General features: G+C 31.0%; 3 protein-coding genes and 2 long non-coding RNA genes across 5 annotated transcripts in view; 2 read left to right on the top strand and 3 right to left on the bottom strand.

Moving 5' to 3' along the window:
* LOC148282671 (uncharacterized) overlaps positions 1-19,498 on the top strand; it is a 117,505-nt gene that overhangs the window by 32,071 nt on the left and 65,936 nt on the right. The gene's annotated exons all lie outside the window — the stretch shown is intronic.
* Positions 34-631, bottom strand: LOC148282676 (uncharacterized). Its single transcript, XR_015822035.1, has 3 exons — positions 521-631; positions 203-427; positions 34-111 (listed from the first exon to the last, which is right to left on the bottom strand). It is a non-coding gene; the product is annotated as an uncharacterized LOC148282676 (long non-coding RNA).
* Gle1 (Gle1 RNA export mediator) lies at positions 785-3,602 on the top strand. Its single transcript, XM_088224725.1, has 2 exons — positions 785-981; positions 1,187-3,602. The coding sequence occupies exon 2, from the start codon at positions 1,221-1,223 to the stop codon at positions 3,114-3,116; it is 1,896 nt and encodes a 631-aa protein (XP_088080851.1). The 5' UTR covers positions 785-981; positions 1,187-1,220; the 3' UTR covers positions 3,117-3,602.
* LOC148282674 (uncharacterized) lies at positions 3,594-8,231 on the bottom strand. Its single transcript, XR_015822034.1, has 4 exons — positions 7,981-8,231; positions 7,581-7,892; positions 4,433-4,581; positions 3,594-4,190 (listed from the first exon to the last, which is right to left on the bottom strand). It is a non-coding gene; the product is annotated as an uncharacterized LOC148282674 (long non-coding RNA).
* Positions 17,579-19,498, bottom strand: part of PKD (serine/threonine-protein kinase D3) — a 58,696-nt gene continuing 56,776 nt past the window's right edge. The window contains exons 14-15 of the mRNA XM_088224724.1: positions 19,315-19,497; positions 17,579-17,919 (exon numbers count right to left, since the gene is read on the bottom strand). Of these exons, the coding sequence (XP_088080850.1) occupies positions 17,717-17,919; positions 19,315-19,497 (386 nt within the window). The 3' untranslated portion in view covers positions 17,579-17,716. The remainder of the gene's footprint in view (positions 17,920-19,314; position 19,498) is intronic.

Below are 19,498 nucleotides of genomic sequence, written 5' to 3'. Positions count from 1 at the left end.
TAAAAACTAACTCAAATAATTTTATACCTTTACCTCATATCCTGGGTTTTAACTGCTCCTATTTCCTAGTGGATACACATAAGCCAACTAATGTAAATCGCCATTACATTACTGCAAACAAAACAAAAAAGTATTGATTAGCTAATACTTTGTGTAATAGTATTATGTTCACTTGTTTACTAAACTCTCGAAGTAAAACTACCTGTGTAAAACACTTTCGTGACGCCGTTAGGCGTCCTTGCGGACCAGCCGCGGGCAACTGCAAATCTCCATTATTTGAAAGACAAAAATGCATGAATTAGTTCGTACTTAACGTTCTCAGACTAAGCGTATGAAGTAAAATTATAATTGTAAACAAACCATTCCATGTACTCTATCAAAGTAGTCACCTGTGAATCGCTAAGTCGCCTAAATGCCATAATTGCGTCTGTAAAAAATAACATTATTTTGAGTTTATAAAACAATATTCAAGTATTTCAAATATATTTATGTAATTTGTTTTAAAAAATTAATAACTCACCTAAACAAACGACCGGCTTCCGATGTTTACAAAACTTTAACAACATCGTACCTAAAGATTGTATCTGTCAGCTAACGAATACCATAGAAAAAATATGTGTTTTTGACCGATTTTTCCGGAATTTCATTCGCTGTCACGAAGTCAAATAATGTCCATTTGTGCTACCGTTTTATAAAAGTTTTCGCGTGGAAGAAGGATGGTAACGAAAAACTTTGTGATCGCCCCCCTGTAGTCTGTGCTCAAACCGCAAAATTGTCTTTGGTTAAACGGTTGGAACCATAGGGTTGAAATGTCACGTTACGGTTTTAAAGATATCTGTAGTCTGTGGTTAAAAATAAAAATATTAATTACATTTCCTTTATAAATAAAACTTTATCAATTTCTTTTCTGACATAATTAAGTGATTTATGTTATTTTATGAAAATGTGAATGAATAACTCAAAATAAATCTAAAATATCAGGTATGATTTTGTTTAGAGGTTATTACTATATATTTAGCTTGTGATTAAAACGTTATAAGCAAAAATTATTCTGCTCAATTGTATTTTTTCACATTCACATTCATTTTTCATATTTTCACATTCATATTTTTCTCATTTAGTGCGCTCTTCTTTATAATTCTATTTGTTTTATATTTTGTATTGCTGATTATATTTTCTTTTATAGATAATTTTTGGACTTGATATAGTAAATTTTGGTAATGATGGCCCGATTATATAGTATTACTGATGTGGATCATGAATTTAAAAGTCTGCGAATTTCAGCCATAAGAAATGCTATTGAAATAGCTCCTTATGTAAAAGAAACAACAATTGGTCCAGATAGTTTTAAAATTAACATGCTCGATAGCCATGAAGCTACACCTCAAGCTGATATTATGAATTCCATTTTAAAACAAGACTCTTCCAGTTCACTTCGAGGGAAAGATTCTGCAGCACATAATGGTGACTTCACATATGAGAAGATTTTGCACGAATGTGAGTTAAAGCGCAGAGAAACGGCAAATGTTATGTTCCATAATATGTTGAATAAAATGGTCGCCAAGAGATCCGAAATGATGACCAAGTTCTGGCACCAACAAGAATTAGAATATGAAAAAAGATCGCAAGAGCGAAGAAACCGAGAAATAGAAATATTGCAGGAATTGGCTCTCGGAGACAGGATGGCCAAACTCGAACAAGAAAAGTTAGACGATGAAAACAGAGCACATTCTGAAAGAATGAAAAACCTATTGGAAAAGCAGCTAGAATCCACAAAATTATTTGAAAATTTAAACAACCACCATTACCAAATGTGCTCTTTATATGAAGAAATAACTAATATTAGTTCTTCAGATAACATTGACTTTGCGAATATTTTGAAAAAGTTTGAACCATCCTTATCTTCTGTACTCTCTTCTATGAATTTAATTACAGAAAGATGTAAATCAGGTTGTATTACGGAAGTAGATGTTGGCAAAGCCGCTTCATTAACTTCCAAAATGAGAGATTTAAAATCTTTAGTTATAGAAGAACTTAGAAATGCCCTGGAAATTGCAGAAAAAAAAATATTGGAGGCTAAAATTAACACACAAAAAGCTGTAACAAATACGGATGTTACTAGCCATCCTCCCATGCAGGCTGTGAAACAAGAGGCTCCCGTCCAGTCTGCTAAAGTCAAGTATTGTAGTGAGAAGTCTTTCAACATCTACGTGGAATATAAACAATTTCTAACCAGCTATGAAGCTAGTTACAAATCCTTACTAGAAGATGATTCTCTAAAAAAGTTTAGATTTGACTGCCAAAAAGCTGTCAACACTCCTGTCAATGCTATCTCTGCGGTGAGTGGCAGCCATCTTAAAGATAAATACGATAAGCTCCTGAAACTCCTCAGCGGCGATCGTGTGAGAGTAGGAGATGTGTATGTTTCGTGTTCGGTACATCCACAAGGCATTGCTTACTGTACTGATCTCTTAGCGCGAAAGCTTGTGAGACAGGGGGACTTGCTAGTGTCGAGCAGTCCTGAGGCTGCATTTGCCATCGCATCACTTACAGTTGCTCTATGGGCAAGGTTTCCCGATCTCGGGAAGCTAATAATTGCTCATTTCCATCAAGAATGTCCCTATCTTATTCCTATGATGATGCCACAGTGCCAAGGACAAACGGATGAGGAATTCTACAAAGCGAGGGGATACAGATATAACGAAGACGGAACTGTGGAAAAACAAGACAAGTTCCTAAAAAGAATGTCAGGTGTTTTCAGATTGTGTGCGGCTATTTGGGTTACTTCGATGCCTCACTCTGTCAACTGCACACACCCGCAAGGCTTAGCTCACGCCTGGCGATGGATGGCTGCATTTATAAACCTGGAACCTGAGGCAGACATCACTGCTACTCTCCTATACGATTTCTTAACTATTTGCGGCTCGCAATTTTTTAAACATTACCAACGACAGTTTGTTAAAGTATTAAATTTTTTATTGACTGATTATCGACAAAGAATAGATAAGATTGACGAAGGAGGTCCCAAGACTAGATTAGAAGTATTTTTACAAAACGTTATCAAGGAAGGTAATATAGCTCCTCCGACAGGAATAATTCCAGGAAGACTGTGGTAACTATTTTAATTTATATTTATATAACATTCTTATTGTTAGAGGTGAGGGTCAGTGCTATGCAAGCTCCTGACGTCACTGCGACCTGTGAAGATCTATTGTGATGAATTTATTTAACATAATTATTTGCTAAATACTTTTATCTGTGTACAGTAAAAGTTAAATTCAAATACAAAATTTATGTACAAAGAAATATTTTTGAATGCCTTTTCCCAATGATAAGGTAGATACATAATATAAAAGTACCATAACTTTAAATCCTTGTGTTTCAACCTTTTTGAATACGCGACCCTCTTACGAGTAGAAAAATGGCCGATGACCCCCTCCTCTCCAGGACTAATTTTAGTCTCGCTCGGTAGGGTCCCAATCACGATCGATGCAATAGTTGCACAGATTGAAAAACACTGCTTTAAATTATCTAATTTTACGTATTTAAAAAATTACCAACCAAATATGTTTTAATATTAATAATAAAATATGTTTTATTTATCCAATTTATTTATTTATTCCCTTTGTTTTTTGTGACTCACATTTGCGTAATTATTAAAAAATATATATTGATAGGTAATTTACATAAAAATAGTAAAAGCCACCAAACCACAAGAGTCCGGCTTGTCAGTAAAATAGATTTTGTTTTTTAACAAAGAAAAAATAATAAATAAGCAAAATTTTATTATAACAAATATGTAAGTATGTTATAAATAAATAGCACTAAAAATAACTATCAAAATGTTAAAAACGAGTAATGAAACACAAACAAAATGTGAAATGATATGTAAATCTGATCCCATAAGATTACAAATAATGGTCTGCAACAATTTTTTCCCTGTTTTATAAAGAAAATCACTTAGGTTTCATTATTACATTATACATTTCATTAAACTATTGATTTTAATTTGCTTTATTAAAATGTAATGATTAATTGTGTTTAAAATCCTCCATAAGGTATAGAATCCGTGCAGTAGTTTCATCATCAATACCTTGTTTCAACTTTACATCTGAAAAAGACTTTCCCATAGCAGATACCATTGGTGTAAAAGTCATCATTTTCTTCGCTTTCAATACGTTGATTAATTGCTGAAAATATACCACACTAGTTAGACCAGCATGTAGTAAATTACAATTAAGATATTCAGCGTCGTAGGTAGAGTCATGGGCGCACCTGGCAAAATGTTAATTTTGCACTCCCCAAGACTTATTTTCTATGAGTAAAAATAGAAAAGAAGGCTGGGGGTCTGCAAAGTGCACCCCTGGCAGCCGCCCGCCTGGCCAGCCCCTAGCTATGACGCTGAAGATGTTTATAGGAAATTCAAATTTACCATAACGAGTTTAATCAGAAAAACTGCAAATGTCAGGAAACTAATTGTCATTAGTGCCATCTCTGAAGATGGAAAATCAACATGTGTATCATCTTTTGTTCCCCTTTTTTGTATTCTATTTCGTGGCCAAATTTTTCCAATTTGTTCATCTAGAAATTAAAATAAACTAAAAATTGGGTTTCATATTTTATACTTCCGTATAAACATTTGCACCTACTTTTTCTCAAACAGAGTAAATCGACTTTTTGTGTTGCGTTTGTTACTTTTAGATAGATTTACATTGTGAAATACTTCAGTAACCCTGTTTTTAGAGGTAATGATTGCTTGAGTTCCACACACCGTGGAATCTCGGGATATGAAATGGCTTATGAAGTTGTGAAGGGGGCCTTGCTTAATGGAAGTCCCCCTTGAATTTCAACATACAAAATTGCAATCAACTCAGTCAGATAAAAAAAATATAGTTTTGTTGGTTGGAATCAGTTTTGGCAAACTTCAAATGCAAACAAGGGAATTCGATACAAATTTTTGTCCGACCCTCTCCCTGGTATCATGCCTACAAATTGTCTAAAAGAATCGTTTGCAATATTATCAGGCCGAGGATTGGCCACGTATTGTGAAAAAACATTTGTTTAAAATCAAGATTGTAGACAGTCCTTGGTGTGAGTGCGGGCTTGACGAGGAATGAGTTTTTGGATAAAAAAATCATTACTGTTAGGAAGTACAAATTCAGATCTCTAATCCAAACCTGCCTGAGAATATAGATAAAATAGTTACTATCAGAACATCACAAGGTCAAATGCGACGTCCTGTGGTGGAAATACATGTTTTACCAATAAATTAATTGCTTTTAAATATCATGTACACAGTGAAAACATTTCAATTAAATTGTATTTCGTATTTTTTTATAAATTAATAATTAGTTCCTAATAAAATAGCAATAAATTCAAGAAACCAAAAATTTGGTGTTTCATTTTATTTTAGGTATTGGTACCATGGTTTGATTAAATGGATCTCGATAGTTTTGTTTTATTGTTTGTTCATCCATTTTGAGGACCTATCACAGTTCCTCAAGGACGGGAGTATGTTTAGTATATAACAGCATTTATCGATATTATTCCTGGCCGATTACCTTTCTTTCCCATCCTTCCCTTGACCCATCCTTATGGTATCTACCTAACATCAAGATAGATAAAATTCAAAATTAGAAGATTTGTATTTAGAACAAAACAAATAACATTTTTGACACATTACAAAAGATTGTATAAAAATTCTTAGAATCATCACGTGTTGTTGTAAAATTTATCATAAATCGTTGCATAATTCATAGTGAATTTCATCAGCCAGTGCCCAAAATTGAAGAACATCCTCATCGTATCAAAGGTAGGCTCATATTCCGTGTTCTTTTCCTTTCTTCAAATATTTCTAACCTTTTAAAAAACTGAATGAAATTCGTTTTTTGCTACAGTCTACTTTTTGTTAACATTTGTGGTCCGCGATTACAAATGTTATCTTCATCGGTTCATATCGAGACAGTATAAAGGAAAATCGATATTTATGTATGAAAATGTGTACTTTGTTTGAAAATTTAAAGTATCTTCTTCAGTAATGTGATTGAACATGTTTAGGAAAAAAAAATGTACACATTCTATTTTTCATACAGACAATGTAATTTTACTTTGACAATAAAATTAAAGATAAATGTTAACTTCCCATTGTGATAATGGTATAATTTTTTTTGACAAAGGATACATTATCCCTAATAATTTTACCATAGAAACATCATCACCCTGAACTGTACACCTCATTACTCCATGAACAGCAACTTTTCAGGAGAGACTTAAAATGTAATCTCTTAATTATTTTGATGAACAAGGATATTACAAAAACATGTTTTGTTTTTCACTTATTTACGTGTGATAATTTATTGTCTTTATTAATGTTTAGTTTTTCAATTAGCTTTTTAGAACCAATAAACGGAGATAAGCGGTTTACACCTTAGAAAAACAAACTTGACCTAGAAGTTACGAGCTTTTTACTTTATGTAATTAAACATCATAAAATTCAATAATAACAATAAAAAAACAAGTAGACAATACTACTACATATATATAAAGGAAAATGAAAGTATTAACTTCGATTTTAATATATCTGTCAAATGATTCGTTTTCTGATGGATTTTTTTGGAGCGCATTTGAGAATGTTGATGAAGGTAGTTTTTTTTTTTATACGCCATTTGCGTGTGATTTGGCTCTAAAAAACAAGAATAAGAATGTTAAAGAATATATGCTTTAATGAAACGACAAAAAAACCTACCCTGAAAAAAATAAAATTATATGATATGTTTAGAATCAGTATTAAAGAGTTATACGACTATAAAATATTATTACCATCTAAATTAAACATTAACATCACATGAAATTGTGGGCTAAAAGTAATAAGAGGGACATTCAATTTAGTCTTATTATTTAGATTTGGCAAATAAAATAAATTCAAATATTTTTATTCTTTATCGCAAAGAATTTAGTCAGAAGTAAATAAGTATCCAAATCATTCTGGGCGGGTAAAAATTTTACGTTAAGAGGGAACGTATTGTATTCTTCATAAATATTTTGAAGAAATTCGCTTCTGTCGTAGAGGGGACAGTCAAAGAAAAGATGATCTAAATGAAAATAGTTGATTTGCAATAATAATTCACATAAAAATTATACAAATCTGTTTTAGACGTCCTTTCTTGTATAAAGTCTTTTTTATTTATAAAATAAAAAATCCATTTTTAAATAGCAATGAACAAGACGCGCGAAAATTTTGTGATTTCAATATAAAATGGCCGGAAACACAGGAGTTACGAGTATTTCATTTTGACTTATAAACGTGATGGAGCTTGGAGGTTTGGATTTCGATATTTAATCATCTAAAACTATTTTACGCATTTTCGAGGTCACCGAACATGTAAAATAGTTTAAACTTTCAAATGGCATTCAAATCTCATTTTCGACAAAATCGGGAGTTTTGAGTTTTACAGCCTAGGGTGACGAAATGTGTAATGTATTTCATACCTACTATTTAACTTATTTATTACTTTTATATTCACTATATTATACATTGATTACAATCACCAATCTAAGTTTTTTTTTAAATGAATACTTACCAATATTAATAAGAATATTATCATGAATAACTTTCAAATATTCTAATTTTCCTTTCAATGTTTTGGGGATTTTAGCGATTATGTTTTGTTGAATATTCCTTACGATATTGTTAAAATAAGATATTTTGAAAAAATTGGTCAGTTCTGAGTCTTCTTTGGAACCACTATTTAATATCTGATTTTCAAATATTTCCTCCATTTTTTTATCATTTGTGAGAGATTTTTTTAAAGGCGTTCCATTATTTGTTATATGGATATCGGAAAAAAGGGATCCATTTTCTACAGATATTTCACTAGGAAATGGTGTTCTTCCTGTTGTTGAAAAATTATCAATGAATAATTGTGATTTAGGTAGAGAATCATTGCGATAAATATGATTTGGGTTACTTTCAACACTAACTTTTACAAAAAGTTGGCTCTCATTAACACTCTGCGGTTTATCAAAATTATCTCGAGAGTTTTTTGAAACATGTTCCATGTTTAGCTCTGGAAGTTTGATCCATTCAGCACAACACAATCCAATAATAATCAAAGGCGTGTACAGTGTACACTTAGTACTAAACATGACTTATTTTGGATAATAACATGTCTGTCAGGAATACGATTCAAACATAACTGAAGACTGAAGCAGATTAGAATCTGAAGAAACTTGAAACTGTATTCAAATCATTATTTCAAGCAAGATGTTAATTTGCCGTGACAGAGACAGATCATTTACCTGCACTTGTGCACTGACTTATAACAATACCCATTATATATTAATATACTACAACAGAGATGAAGAACATTTTATAGTGGCTGGTTTAAGTGGCCACATTATATCTAGACTTCTATATTCCCTTATATAAAATGTTCTTCATCTCTGTTGTAATATATATTTGTTCCGGAGGCGCTGGAGTTGAATTAAAAGCCGCCATTTATATTATTATTGTCTCTTGTATGTTTATAATTTGTTCTATATGAATACTGATCAGTATAGGGCCCCGGTACATGTCAAAGCCGAGTGCTGAATCCGCAATGAAGGCGATTTGTTCCACTTTCGGGTTCGGCCATGGCTATACCGGGGCAAGTATAGAATAGGATTTAATTAGATATTTTTATGTTGATTTTATGTATTTTGTATAGGTTAATTATATTATGTTCACTGTGTAGTAGTTACTGTCGATTAAACCCGAGCACGGGCGAGCGCCGCTATTTGCGTTGCCGGCCGTCGGGCAGCGTGGGAATGAGGGGGGCTGAAAGAGCGGTCTCCTGTATCCCCACTCCTCGGCGGCGACCGCGCGCGCGGGCGACGGGTAGTGTATCCCCGGCGCTTTATAAGGGGTACATTTTGTAATAAACAGTCAGTTCGCTCCAGACACTTAAGTTGTGTGTTTCATTCGACGCCTCCGCCCTCTCCGCCTCCCGCCAGACTTCGCTCTTCACTGCTGGCTTCCGCCTTGAATGCCCTGACTGCAATCGCCTCTCTGTACCAACAGGACCCGTTGGAAAGTCCTTTTCGGGACTATTGAGGTTGACTTAGCGGTCAGTGCTCTTTTTGTGGGCCGGGCTTCTAGGCCTACCGTTTACATCGAGTGGGCGCAATTAACGGGTTGGTTACAATCTTAACATCGGTAACACCCAAGGGGTTGAATCCAGTTCTTGTCTACACAAATTTGGATAGACTCAAAATATTGTTGATGTTGTAATATATTTATTTCAATAAGATATGCCAGTAGTTTTTATTAAACTTACTTAATAATTGGATCTGATTCTGACAAGTTTTTAACAACTTTTCAAAAAAAATCATCAATAATTATTTTTATTTTTAAATGACTGACGGCAGTATTAACATATAACTATTACCCACACCTTGAAACTAAAACATTGGTACATAAATGGAATATTTATTATAACTTTCCAGGTACAGTAAAAGATATTATAATAATGAATTTATCATAATTTACTGAAACAGTTGTTAAAAATCACAAATGCTTTACTTTAGATAGGTAAACCAATTCAAATGTTTTTTTTAAAATGAATTTTTCATACAACACGCGAGTGCCTAGAGATGCGCATGTTTACAAATCAATGCATTATTTTATATGGAACTCGTTAGCCATCCGTCCACCCATCCATACAGCTCCCTTTAGGTGATTTTCACAAAATAATAATTCTAATCTGGTTGCTTTAAAAACATTCTTAATATTTTCAAGAAACTTAAAAATAAGGGTTAAATCAATATAACATTTCTTCCGTAGTGCAAAATAAAAGTATTTTTTAATGAATATTTCTAATTTTTTAAATAAAACCAAAGTGTACTTAAAAAGGATATTTATTTAAATGTACCCTTTCCCATATATATTTGTATATGTTTAAAATGTTTGTAAATCTCTTATGTATTAAACAATAGCCTTATTTAAAACTAATACTAGTATGCGAGTCTCGCTTCGAGCTTAATCTCATTACTATACTTCCAGACTGTCAGGAAATAATAGTTACAAATTCACTACAGTAAGGCAACTTATTCCAGAGTGGTATTTAAGGCCCTCAGTTTTCTTCATTTAATTCATATTATTGTATTGAACTTTTCAATCTTACTTTGTAAATTATTGTTTATTAATGTTGATTTGACCGTTCAAAGATAGCGATAATACTTAAGTAACAAATGCGTAGAAGATGATTGTTCAAATCTTCTTAGCATGTATCTACTACAGGTAGAAGTGCTTCTTCCAATCTTTACTACAGTCAACATAGTATGGAGTAGTAAGTACATAATATTACGTTAACACAAATAATTGTGATGTTCAAAGCAGGTTAGAGGTACGCCACGCCATTCACGCATTTCTTTAAAATGTTCAATGCGTTATGTACATTTCCACTTATGTACAAAATTCCTAAGAATACAATAAATAAGTAACAATATTAACAATGCAATAATTCGTCAGCTACATATTTTCACAACACAGACGCATTACACATGTAAACAAACACTTTAATTTATTATCCATATTTTTCTTTAAGAATAATTACATTTACAATATGTTGGTTACAAACATCTAAAGAAAATATCAAACAGCAAATCACCCCCGCACAACCATAAAATATTATTTCAATTTCATCTTTCTTTTCTGGTTAAATTGCGTTATTTATTGTGTAATCAAGTCACATTATTTATTAACCAAATTACCACACTTTTATTATAACATCCCCAAAAGTACAACACATTTATGTGATCCAGTTATAGAACCATCAGTCAATTGAAATTTTTATGACAAAACTTATTGTTTTTAAAGATATAAAAGTTATGAATTTCAGGGCTGGTGTGAAATAATTCTCTCTATAAATTCTTGATGCATGTTTCGATATACAGGTTTGTATGACATCCATATTTAAATATACAATGGATGTTTTTAGAGTTAGAATATTACTTATGTTTAGAAGATCATTGATATTATTTGTGAACTAAAAAATACTAATATAAGAGAATTGCAGTTTAATACCTATACAAAAATAACTTTAATTGGAATAAATCATTTCGTAATTAAAATTTGTGAAACGTGAACAGATAAATAAAATTTAAGCAAAAACATTATTTTATTTTAAATGTGTAATATTTCAAAGATGCAATTTTACATATATCAATATCGTAGAATATTTAGTATACTTTAATTAATAATAAAGATGTGAATCTAAAAATTCATTGTTATGCTTGTCATATTACTTAGTGTAATGTTACAATGAATTTTTAAAAATCTATCATAAAAAGAAAACAGGTAAAATAAAGTTATTTAATATTATTATGGAAGACAAAAATTAGCTGAACATGTTTTTACTACGTTAATAAACATTGGAATTAATTGTGCCAGTCAAATAAATCACCTATTATGCATTGGTCAATATAGCGCAATTCAAATTATTACTAAAATACTCGACTACAGGTATACACAGTAACTATAGGAAAAAAGTTGATCAGAGATTCTTAATTAATCTATGTCATATTTAGGTACACAAATACAATAACATAATTTATAATCATTGTAAAAAATTAACCAGCAACATGATCCAACTCGGCGGCTTAGATTTCCAGGTTCAATTCCCAGTGACATCAAAATAATTGAAAATATAATTTTCCTCAAGCCTGGGTGTTATGTACTAAAATTCACCACTGTAATTAGACCTCTCGGCATGTTGTGGTGCTAAAAATACAAATTAACTAATATTTTTTAACAAGTGTATGTCAAGTTTTTCAATCATTTAAAAACCTCATAAAAAAAATACACTTTTATGTGACAGTCAAAAAAATATAGAATTACTTCGATTTATATTTAAACAGAGGCGGAGAAATTTTATTTTAGAAAAGAAAATGAACGTCTAGGTATTTATGAGACCTGCAAACCTGTTGTTGGCCAAAATTCTTCCATTTTTCCATCTGGTGATTTTTTGTGAAGTAATAGAACTGTAAAATTATTATTGATGCAGGTGAGATTCTTCTGAATTATTTCACCTACTAGGGAATGCCTTTTTATAGTCTTTCTTTTTAGAGCAGATTTTTTAAATAAACATTTTTTTTTAGAATATTCTGATGGACCAAAATTATGCCTAGTTCAAAAAACCAATACCTTGTTCAATAACCTCATAATCATGAAGTTGGTCAATTTTTTACTGTTTTAACAGCAATTAAAACACAAGGCATTCACAATTAGGCCGAGTTTGTATATAATTAGACCATTTCAAAGTACATTTTTAAAATTTCTAACATTGAAGTACAATAAACTAAATAAAATACATTTATTATTTGACACAAAACAAACAACATCAAACAGATATAGACAAGAGGAAAGGTGTACTAATAAAAAGGAGAGCCTTTCTTAATAGACAAATTTGACATGTACAACCAAATTTGTCCGAATCTGGGTAAGTGGTTGACTAATAATTAATCATATGCAAGAATGTGTCTGAATGATGTTATATACATATATATATATATATATATGTCTTTAATTAATTATATCCCTCAATTAGTTTGTTCTTTACCAGTTATTCTTGCGTTATGCAAAGAACTTTCTGGAAGCTTTTTATAATTTAGTTTATTTCACTGATAAATAGCTTTAACGATAGAATAGTTCCATGGTCTTAAGATCATGAAGAATCTAATAAAATGCTTGTCTTGCTTAAGTTATTCCTGCAATTTTATGTACAGCACAATACGACAATTAAGATTTTGTATTGAATGTTGCCAACTTACATTTAAAATACAATACATACTTAAGATATTGTATTGTGGAAGAAGGCGTAATTAATTAATAAACGCACAATAGTAACAGTAACTAAATTATGTGAAAAATGCAATGACACATTGAAAAAAGATGTTAGTTTTGGAAATATACAAGAAAAATAATAATAATAAATAGACAAGATTTATAATGGAGTGTGACCAAGCTGATTAAAAAAATATATGTATGGTGAAAAGTGACAATAATCCATTCCGAATCAAAATAATATATATTAGAATGAGCATAATTTATTGTGAAGGAATGTGATTTTAAAATAAAATTGTGCTACAAAAAGAATAATAAACTAATAAAATATTTATTTTTTCAGAAGTTCTTGTCAAAAAATATGATTGAAGAATATGTTTTAGAGACTATTCCATGTTCGCATAAATATTTTTTAATTTGAAGTTTAATGTCTGAAAACAAGAGAATTTTCTATTCGCTATGTTCAAAAATGAGATAAATATATCGGAATCACGGAACAATTTTCAACTTTTATAGGACTTTTTTTCCACTACAACAGGCTAAGAGGTCCAACTGCAGTGGTAAATTACAGTACAGAGCACCCAGGCTTGAGAAAAACCACATAAAAAAAATTGTGTTCTCATCATATTTATCATAGTCTAAAAACATATTCCTTGACAGAAGTTTTAAGGCAAACCAATATATTCTATGGATATTTTATTGGCAGATCTTTGTTCTTTTCTTAATATATAGTTACAGAATTAGTTACAAAAACATATTCCCGACAGAAGTTTATTTTGGTTATTCGAGATTAAGTTTCAGCTGTCTGAATAAACTAATTAAATTAAATCAAAGTACCCGATACAAATTATTAAAAAAATTAAAGATCATGAGAAAACTGGAATGTTAGCAGATTTATTATTGATTTACTTTAATTCCAAATAAGCATAGCTGATAGAACAAGCTAAACTAATACATATACAAATAAAAAATAATATACAAAAGCATCTAAAGTTTGAGCCTAAAAACCTGTATGCAAAATTTCCACTACCCGTATATGTCTGCCCACAATATGTTTATCCTAAGACAATCAGCAATGGCAGGCCAAATAGAACAAATCACATTCACTGTACAACCCTATCATCTATTACAGTCATGTTATTATTTTAAAATATTCTTAAGTTATATACCTATGATAATTGAGAGACGATTGTTGATCAGAAATATAGAAGAGTTTAAATTTCTAAAAAAACTATATTCTTTAAAGAGTTAATAGCAGCTAATGGCTAAAATCTATACTCACTGAAGAACATAATATTATAATATACTACAGTTAGAAAAATTTAAGATGGCGGCCATCAAACAGCTGTTTTAACACATACTGTTAACAGTTAATAAAAATGTGTAGAATATTGATTTATTTCTGTATATTTTTATCATTTCGAAAACTAGATAGTAAAATAAGTATCTACTGTACACAGTAATGCCATAAGTATATTAGTAGTGAACGCACCTTTAAAAACACAGAAAAAAAATCAGTTTTCAAAAGGGCATGAATATATTTAATATTACCCCCTGCCAAACACTCTCTTTTACTCTTACTTCTGATCAAACAACCGGCTATCGAGAGGCAAATGTTTAGCGCTTACAAAATTCTGTTAGTATTTATAATTATGCGTACCTAATAAATAGTTTTATCAATTGACTTTGAAACTAACAATTTAATACATGGTAGAAGAGTATTATAAATAGAGGGAGAAAGTACTGCATCACTAGCTAGTTTAGGAGTCGATAGATTAATTCATTGGAGAATATTTTTCTCTCAAAATTGCACGGAACGAGAAATGTTTTGTTTATATAGAAGTGATAAGAAATTAAGAATCACATATAGATTTATTCTTTATCTCACCCTACAAGACGTTTTTTGTATGTGAAGATCTATCAAATAGCTTCAGTTCTTCCTTCCTCATTGGATTAAGTTCAGATCTGATTTCCGAAACCAAATCTTTATCAACATTTAAATGCATAAATTATACATAAAACCACTAAGTAAGATAAGTAATATAGCTAAGAGATTTGTTTCACTAATATTAAGAATGTGTAAATGTCAAAATGGTGAATGTCAAAATGGTGCGTTTAGTGATAGCACAAGTGCAGTAAGAGCGCATTATATTAAAACTATAAAATGTAATATAAATTGTAAACAAATTATGTAGATAGTATACATTTGATATCATTTTATAAATGCAAAAAATAAAAGTGTCTTCAAATATTCGTTCTTAAATTGTAAATTATATAAAAATAATTATGTATTTAGCAAGTTTGAGAGTTGTGAATTTATCCAAATTAAGTCAATAAAAATGTAGGGACGAAACTAAGGGATGATGTGTGATTGAGTGTTGATGTTCAAAGTTGCCAATTTAGGTATTGTTAAGTAACATAAACCAAAAAATGTATCACTGTCATTAATGAATGATTTTTAACCGTAACTTTCAAACTGAACTAAATACATAGTTTCTATCTTGATAATCACTATTAACATGGAATCCTAAATAATTAATATTTAATATGAACATGCTTTGAAGAAAAACTATTTTTAATGAAGATGAAAGATTGAAATTGTAAATATTTATTATGGTGCTTATCCAACTAGTGAAAGATGACTATTCTGAAAATATACACACATATTGTTAACTCCGTATAAAATTAATAATCATTTGGCAGCTTGTTTCCAAGTGAATTTCACCTGTAACAATAAATTTTGTATCGTGTACTAATAAAATGGAAGCATTTTAATAATTATTGTTATTTAAAGGTCGACATTATTAATTCAATTCAGTGCATCTATTTATGTATAAACATGGCAAATTTGTAAATTTAAACTACACATTTATTATCAAACCAAGTTTGTTAGTCCAAATTCTTGGTGGAAGTTCATTATAATTTATTATAGAAATAAAAGATGAGTGATACTTAAATCCACAAATTCGGGATTACGAGTGACCGGTTTCATCGCTTTTGCAATATCTTCAAAACTGGTATCTTTATTATAAAATTAAAATATTTATACAATAACAGAAACAATAAAGAATTCTAAATTATTACTATTATGTCATTTAAAATTATTTATCCTTACTGTTTTCGTATATTTAATTTTAAAGTAAAGTTATCAATTACAAAGATGTCGCGAAAGTGAAGAAACCGGTCATTGGATATTCCAAATTTGTTGATTTGAGTATCACTCGTTTTTTATTTTTTTGAATAAATTATTATGAAATCTTCAGCAGAAACCTCTCAATCTGTGACAAAATGTCAGAATTAAAAATTAAACAACTCACAAAATACATAATGTATACGATCAAAAAATATACTTAAAGAAATAGGAATATGTAATCTAGGCAAATAAGGGGCACATTTGTTAAAACCGTAAGGAGATGTACAGAATTAAGTTGTATTTTTGTTCAAATTATTATCATCTTTATAAAGATTACTTCTTCCTCCTGGTTTGTTTTTTACGGCCGGTTGGGACCTGACGCCAAGACTATTAAGATTACGAAGTGTGCTAAATCAGCACTGTGGTTTGACATGGCATCGTAATATTATATTATATAATATGGAAAATAACGTTTAATGGAAATGTAGTTTTTAAAATAATATCATTTTAATGGAGAGGTTTCTGTGTACTAATATTGGCCGTTCTTATTCATTCCTAGATCCAAAATGTGTTATAAAAATTGTAAATTGTGGGATACAACTATTCTAGCGAAATTGGCTCCGGCCAAGCTTACATCTACTTATTTTATATTAATCCCTTGTAAAGGTTCAGCTGATCGTACTTGACAATCGGAACTAACAAATTTAAAAGACTAGACCGTATTTTGATCAATTTTTTTTTATGATAAAGAAAACTTAATGTTTTGTTCATTATAAGTATTATAAAAAAGGTATTATTTCTACTGCTCTGCCGAGTGGAAAATTATGTGATTTATTTCATGTTAAACGAAACTATGTATTGAGATGATAATGCATTTTAAGTATCTATGGTGCTTTGATAGTAAACATATGCGTCGTATAATTCCAAACCCCTCTATAATAAAAAATTACATATGTTTGAATTTAATTTTGCAGATAAATAATAATACTTTAAATTTGTCTGTGTAATTTGTTTCAAACATCACTTTAAAATAAAGAAAAAACAAAAATAATAATTACGTTGTGTGCCAAAACCCCCTATAAATTGAAAAGTTTTTGTGATTTCTGGGTTTTTTTGAAAATCCATTATCGAGGGATTTGGAAGTGAATGACTCATATTTTGTACAATTTTTATTCTTGCGAGCTACCTCATTTTATTATTAATGTAAGTTCAAAAATGCTTACTTTAAAAGCAAATAGGCATTTTGGTTTGATAATAAAAAAGTTAGTCACGAAAATAAATTGCAAAATAATCTCAAAATATCACTTGTCAAGTAGAAATTAGAATTGAATAAATGCGTAGATAAACACGACATTAGTAGCATTTGATTATTGTACTCCATTTAATGCATAATTTATTTGTTTGTTTGTTAATTTATAAAATAAATACGTAACCTAATTGGTGTACTGCTTAAAATACGTTTACAGTGCCATTTGGATCTCCTAACTATTTGCGCATGGGAATCACGCTTTAGCAAGAACCTTTTTCCACCCGAGAGATTTCTTATCACAATCCTCGGAGTTGCCGGATCTGTCGACGCTCTTGCATTTTTTCCCACGGCCGTGGAAGTTGAGGGATTTCTTGTCTTTTCTGTTGTTGCTGAGGTAGGGGGGAGTATTGTCGCCGATCCGATCTACGCTTTTGCTTTTCTTGCTCTTGTTGGCGTTATTGTCCGTCAGGAAGAGGCTGAGTATGAAGAGCGGGGCGCTGTGAGTGAGCGTGCGTCAGGGCCGCGGTGCGCCTGCCATGGCCGCCCAGCGCCCGTCGTCGGACTCGTGCGTGACGTAGCGGTGCCCCACGGCGCCCTCTAGCTGCCGGAGGTCCTTCCACGTGTCGTAGTCCTGGAGCCACGTGTGCAGGAGAGTCTTGTCCACCGTGAACCTCTTTCGCTGCTTTACTTGTAGTAGGTTGTTGATGAGATCAATAGCTAGAAACAAAAATAATCACATGTGACTAGAAACCTGCTTATAAATCGCACCCCCAGAAGTACAGTGTGGTATGTCTATATCGGCCATTTTGCAAGAGAGCAAAAAAAAACTTTTTTAAATTTATGAATGCTCGTATAACTTTATGTATATTGACATTATAATGCCCAATATTTTTTGTGGTATTTGCTCATTCGACGGTTAAAATATGAGAAGACATTATAGCATCATAATTACCGCAGTATTCTTTTCGATATTTTACTCAATTGATTCCAAAGGATATTAAAGTTTGTGGTATATCTCGCTCATAAAAATTGTAGAGACGAGAGATTGAGAGAAAAAAATTGTGTTTTTCTAAGAGAAAAAAAATGTAGTTAAACCGAATTCATAACTCAAAACCGCCAAATTTAGACTTTTGAAAGTGTACTTCTGGGGGGGTGTTATATAATATATTTTGTTTATGTGCTTGTCTTAAAATTAATTTATTATTTAATAAGCATTAGAGATATGTTTGCATTAGGTCTAATATTTTATTGTAAAAAGATTTCCACTAATTGAAACGTCCGCAGTTGTGCTGGCTATAACCGTCAAAATCGTGTCTCTCATTTAGGAAATGATGGCTAAAGCTGTCAGTCCAAAAGACATTGGTAGTGAAAAGATGGCTGTAGCCTACATGAAACTTATTTTTTTTTTATTATTGAAATATATGAGTACAGATGATATCAGGTACATACATAAACATACATAAAAAATACATAAAAATAAATATTGCTAGTAAATATAAAAATCCCACCGAGCTGCCTTTTGTGGCTTGTTGGCGGAAACTGAAGTAATTCAGTACAATGTTGAAAATCGGAGTTCATTAAAGTAAATACATAATACAATCATATGTTATGTTTGCAAAACAGTGAAAAGGGGTACAATTAAGTGTAACACAATTATGTAAGATTAAATTAGAATGAAATTCTTCAGCAAACATATTAGATTCCTCACTAAGTATGCGGCAAGAGATATTGTGTCCCTATAAAAAATAGTCAGCAGCAAAAGTTTCCCAAAATGTTAGTAAAATGAAATTTACTTCAAACCTGGTCCAATCGGAAGTGAAATATTCTAAAAAATAAGAAAGTTATGATATGTATCCATATGAGTGGATCCTATGTGGAAAAAGTGTCCGTAAAGGCGTTTATAAAATTTTTTACTCGAATAAAAAAATTATTAAAAAAACGTATTCGTTAAAAACAATGATAAAATATTAAGAGCAAAATACCTTTCTTTGGCTTTTTTTTCTTTATTAATAAAAAATGTATAATATAATGTAAACAGTAATTAAAAACACTAATCTTTCTTGCATTATTCACCAAAATTTTAAAGATTTTCAGAGGTATTGAAAATATTACCGTCTATTGAGATTTCCTTCCACGGGTTAGGTGGGTACATAAAGGCGGCATTTTGTATTTGTTCGTTAATGTCCTCGTCCTCGTTGAAGGGGAAAGTTCCGCTCAGGGACACGTACACTATTACCCCCACACTCCACATGTCCAGGGACCTGTTGTAACCTTTATTGCGCAACACTTCAGGAGC

The sequence above is a fragment of the Micrasema longulum genome, unplaced genomic scaffold (genome assembly GCF_059751315.1).
Source record: "Micrasema longulum isolate JH-2025_06_02 unplaced genomic scaffold, ASM5975131v1 h1tg000306l, whole genome shotgun sequence".
Taxonomy (NCBI): domain Eukaryota; kingdom Metazoa; phylum Arthropoda; class Insecta; order Trichoptera; family Brachycentridae; genus Micrasema; species Micrasema longulum.
This window is presented reverse-complemented; position numbering and strand designations above follow the sequence as displayed.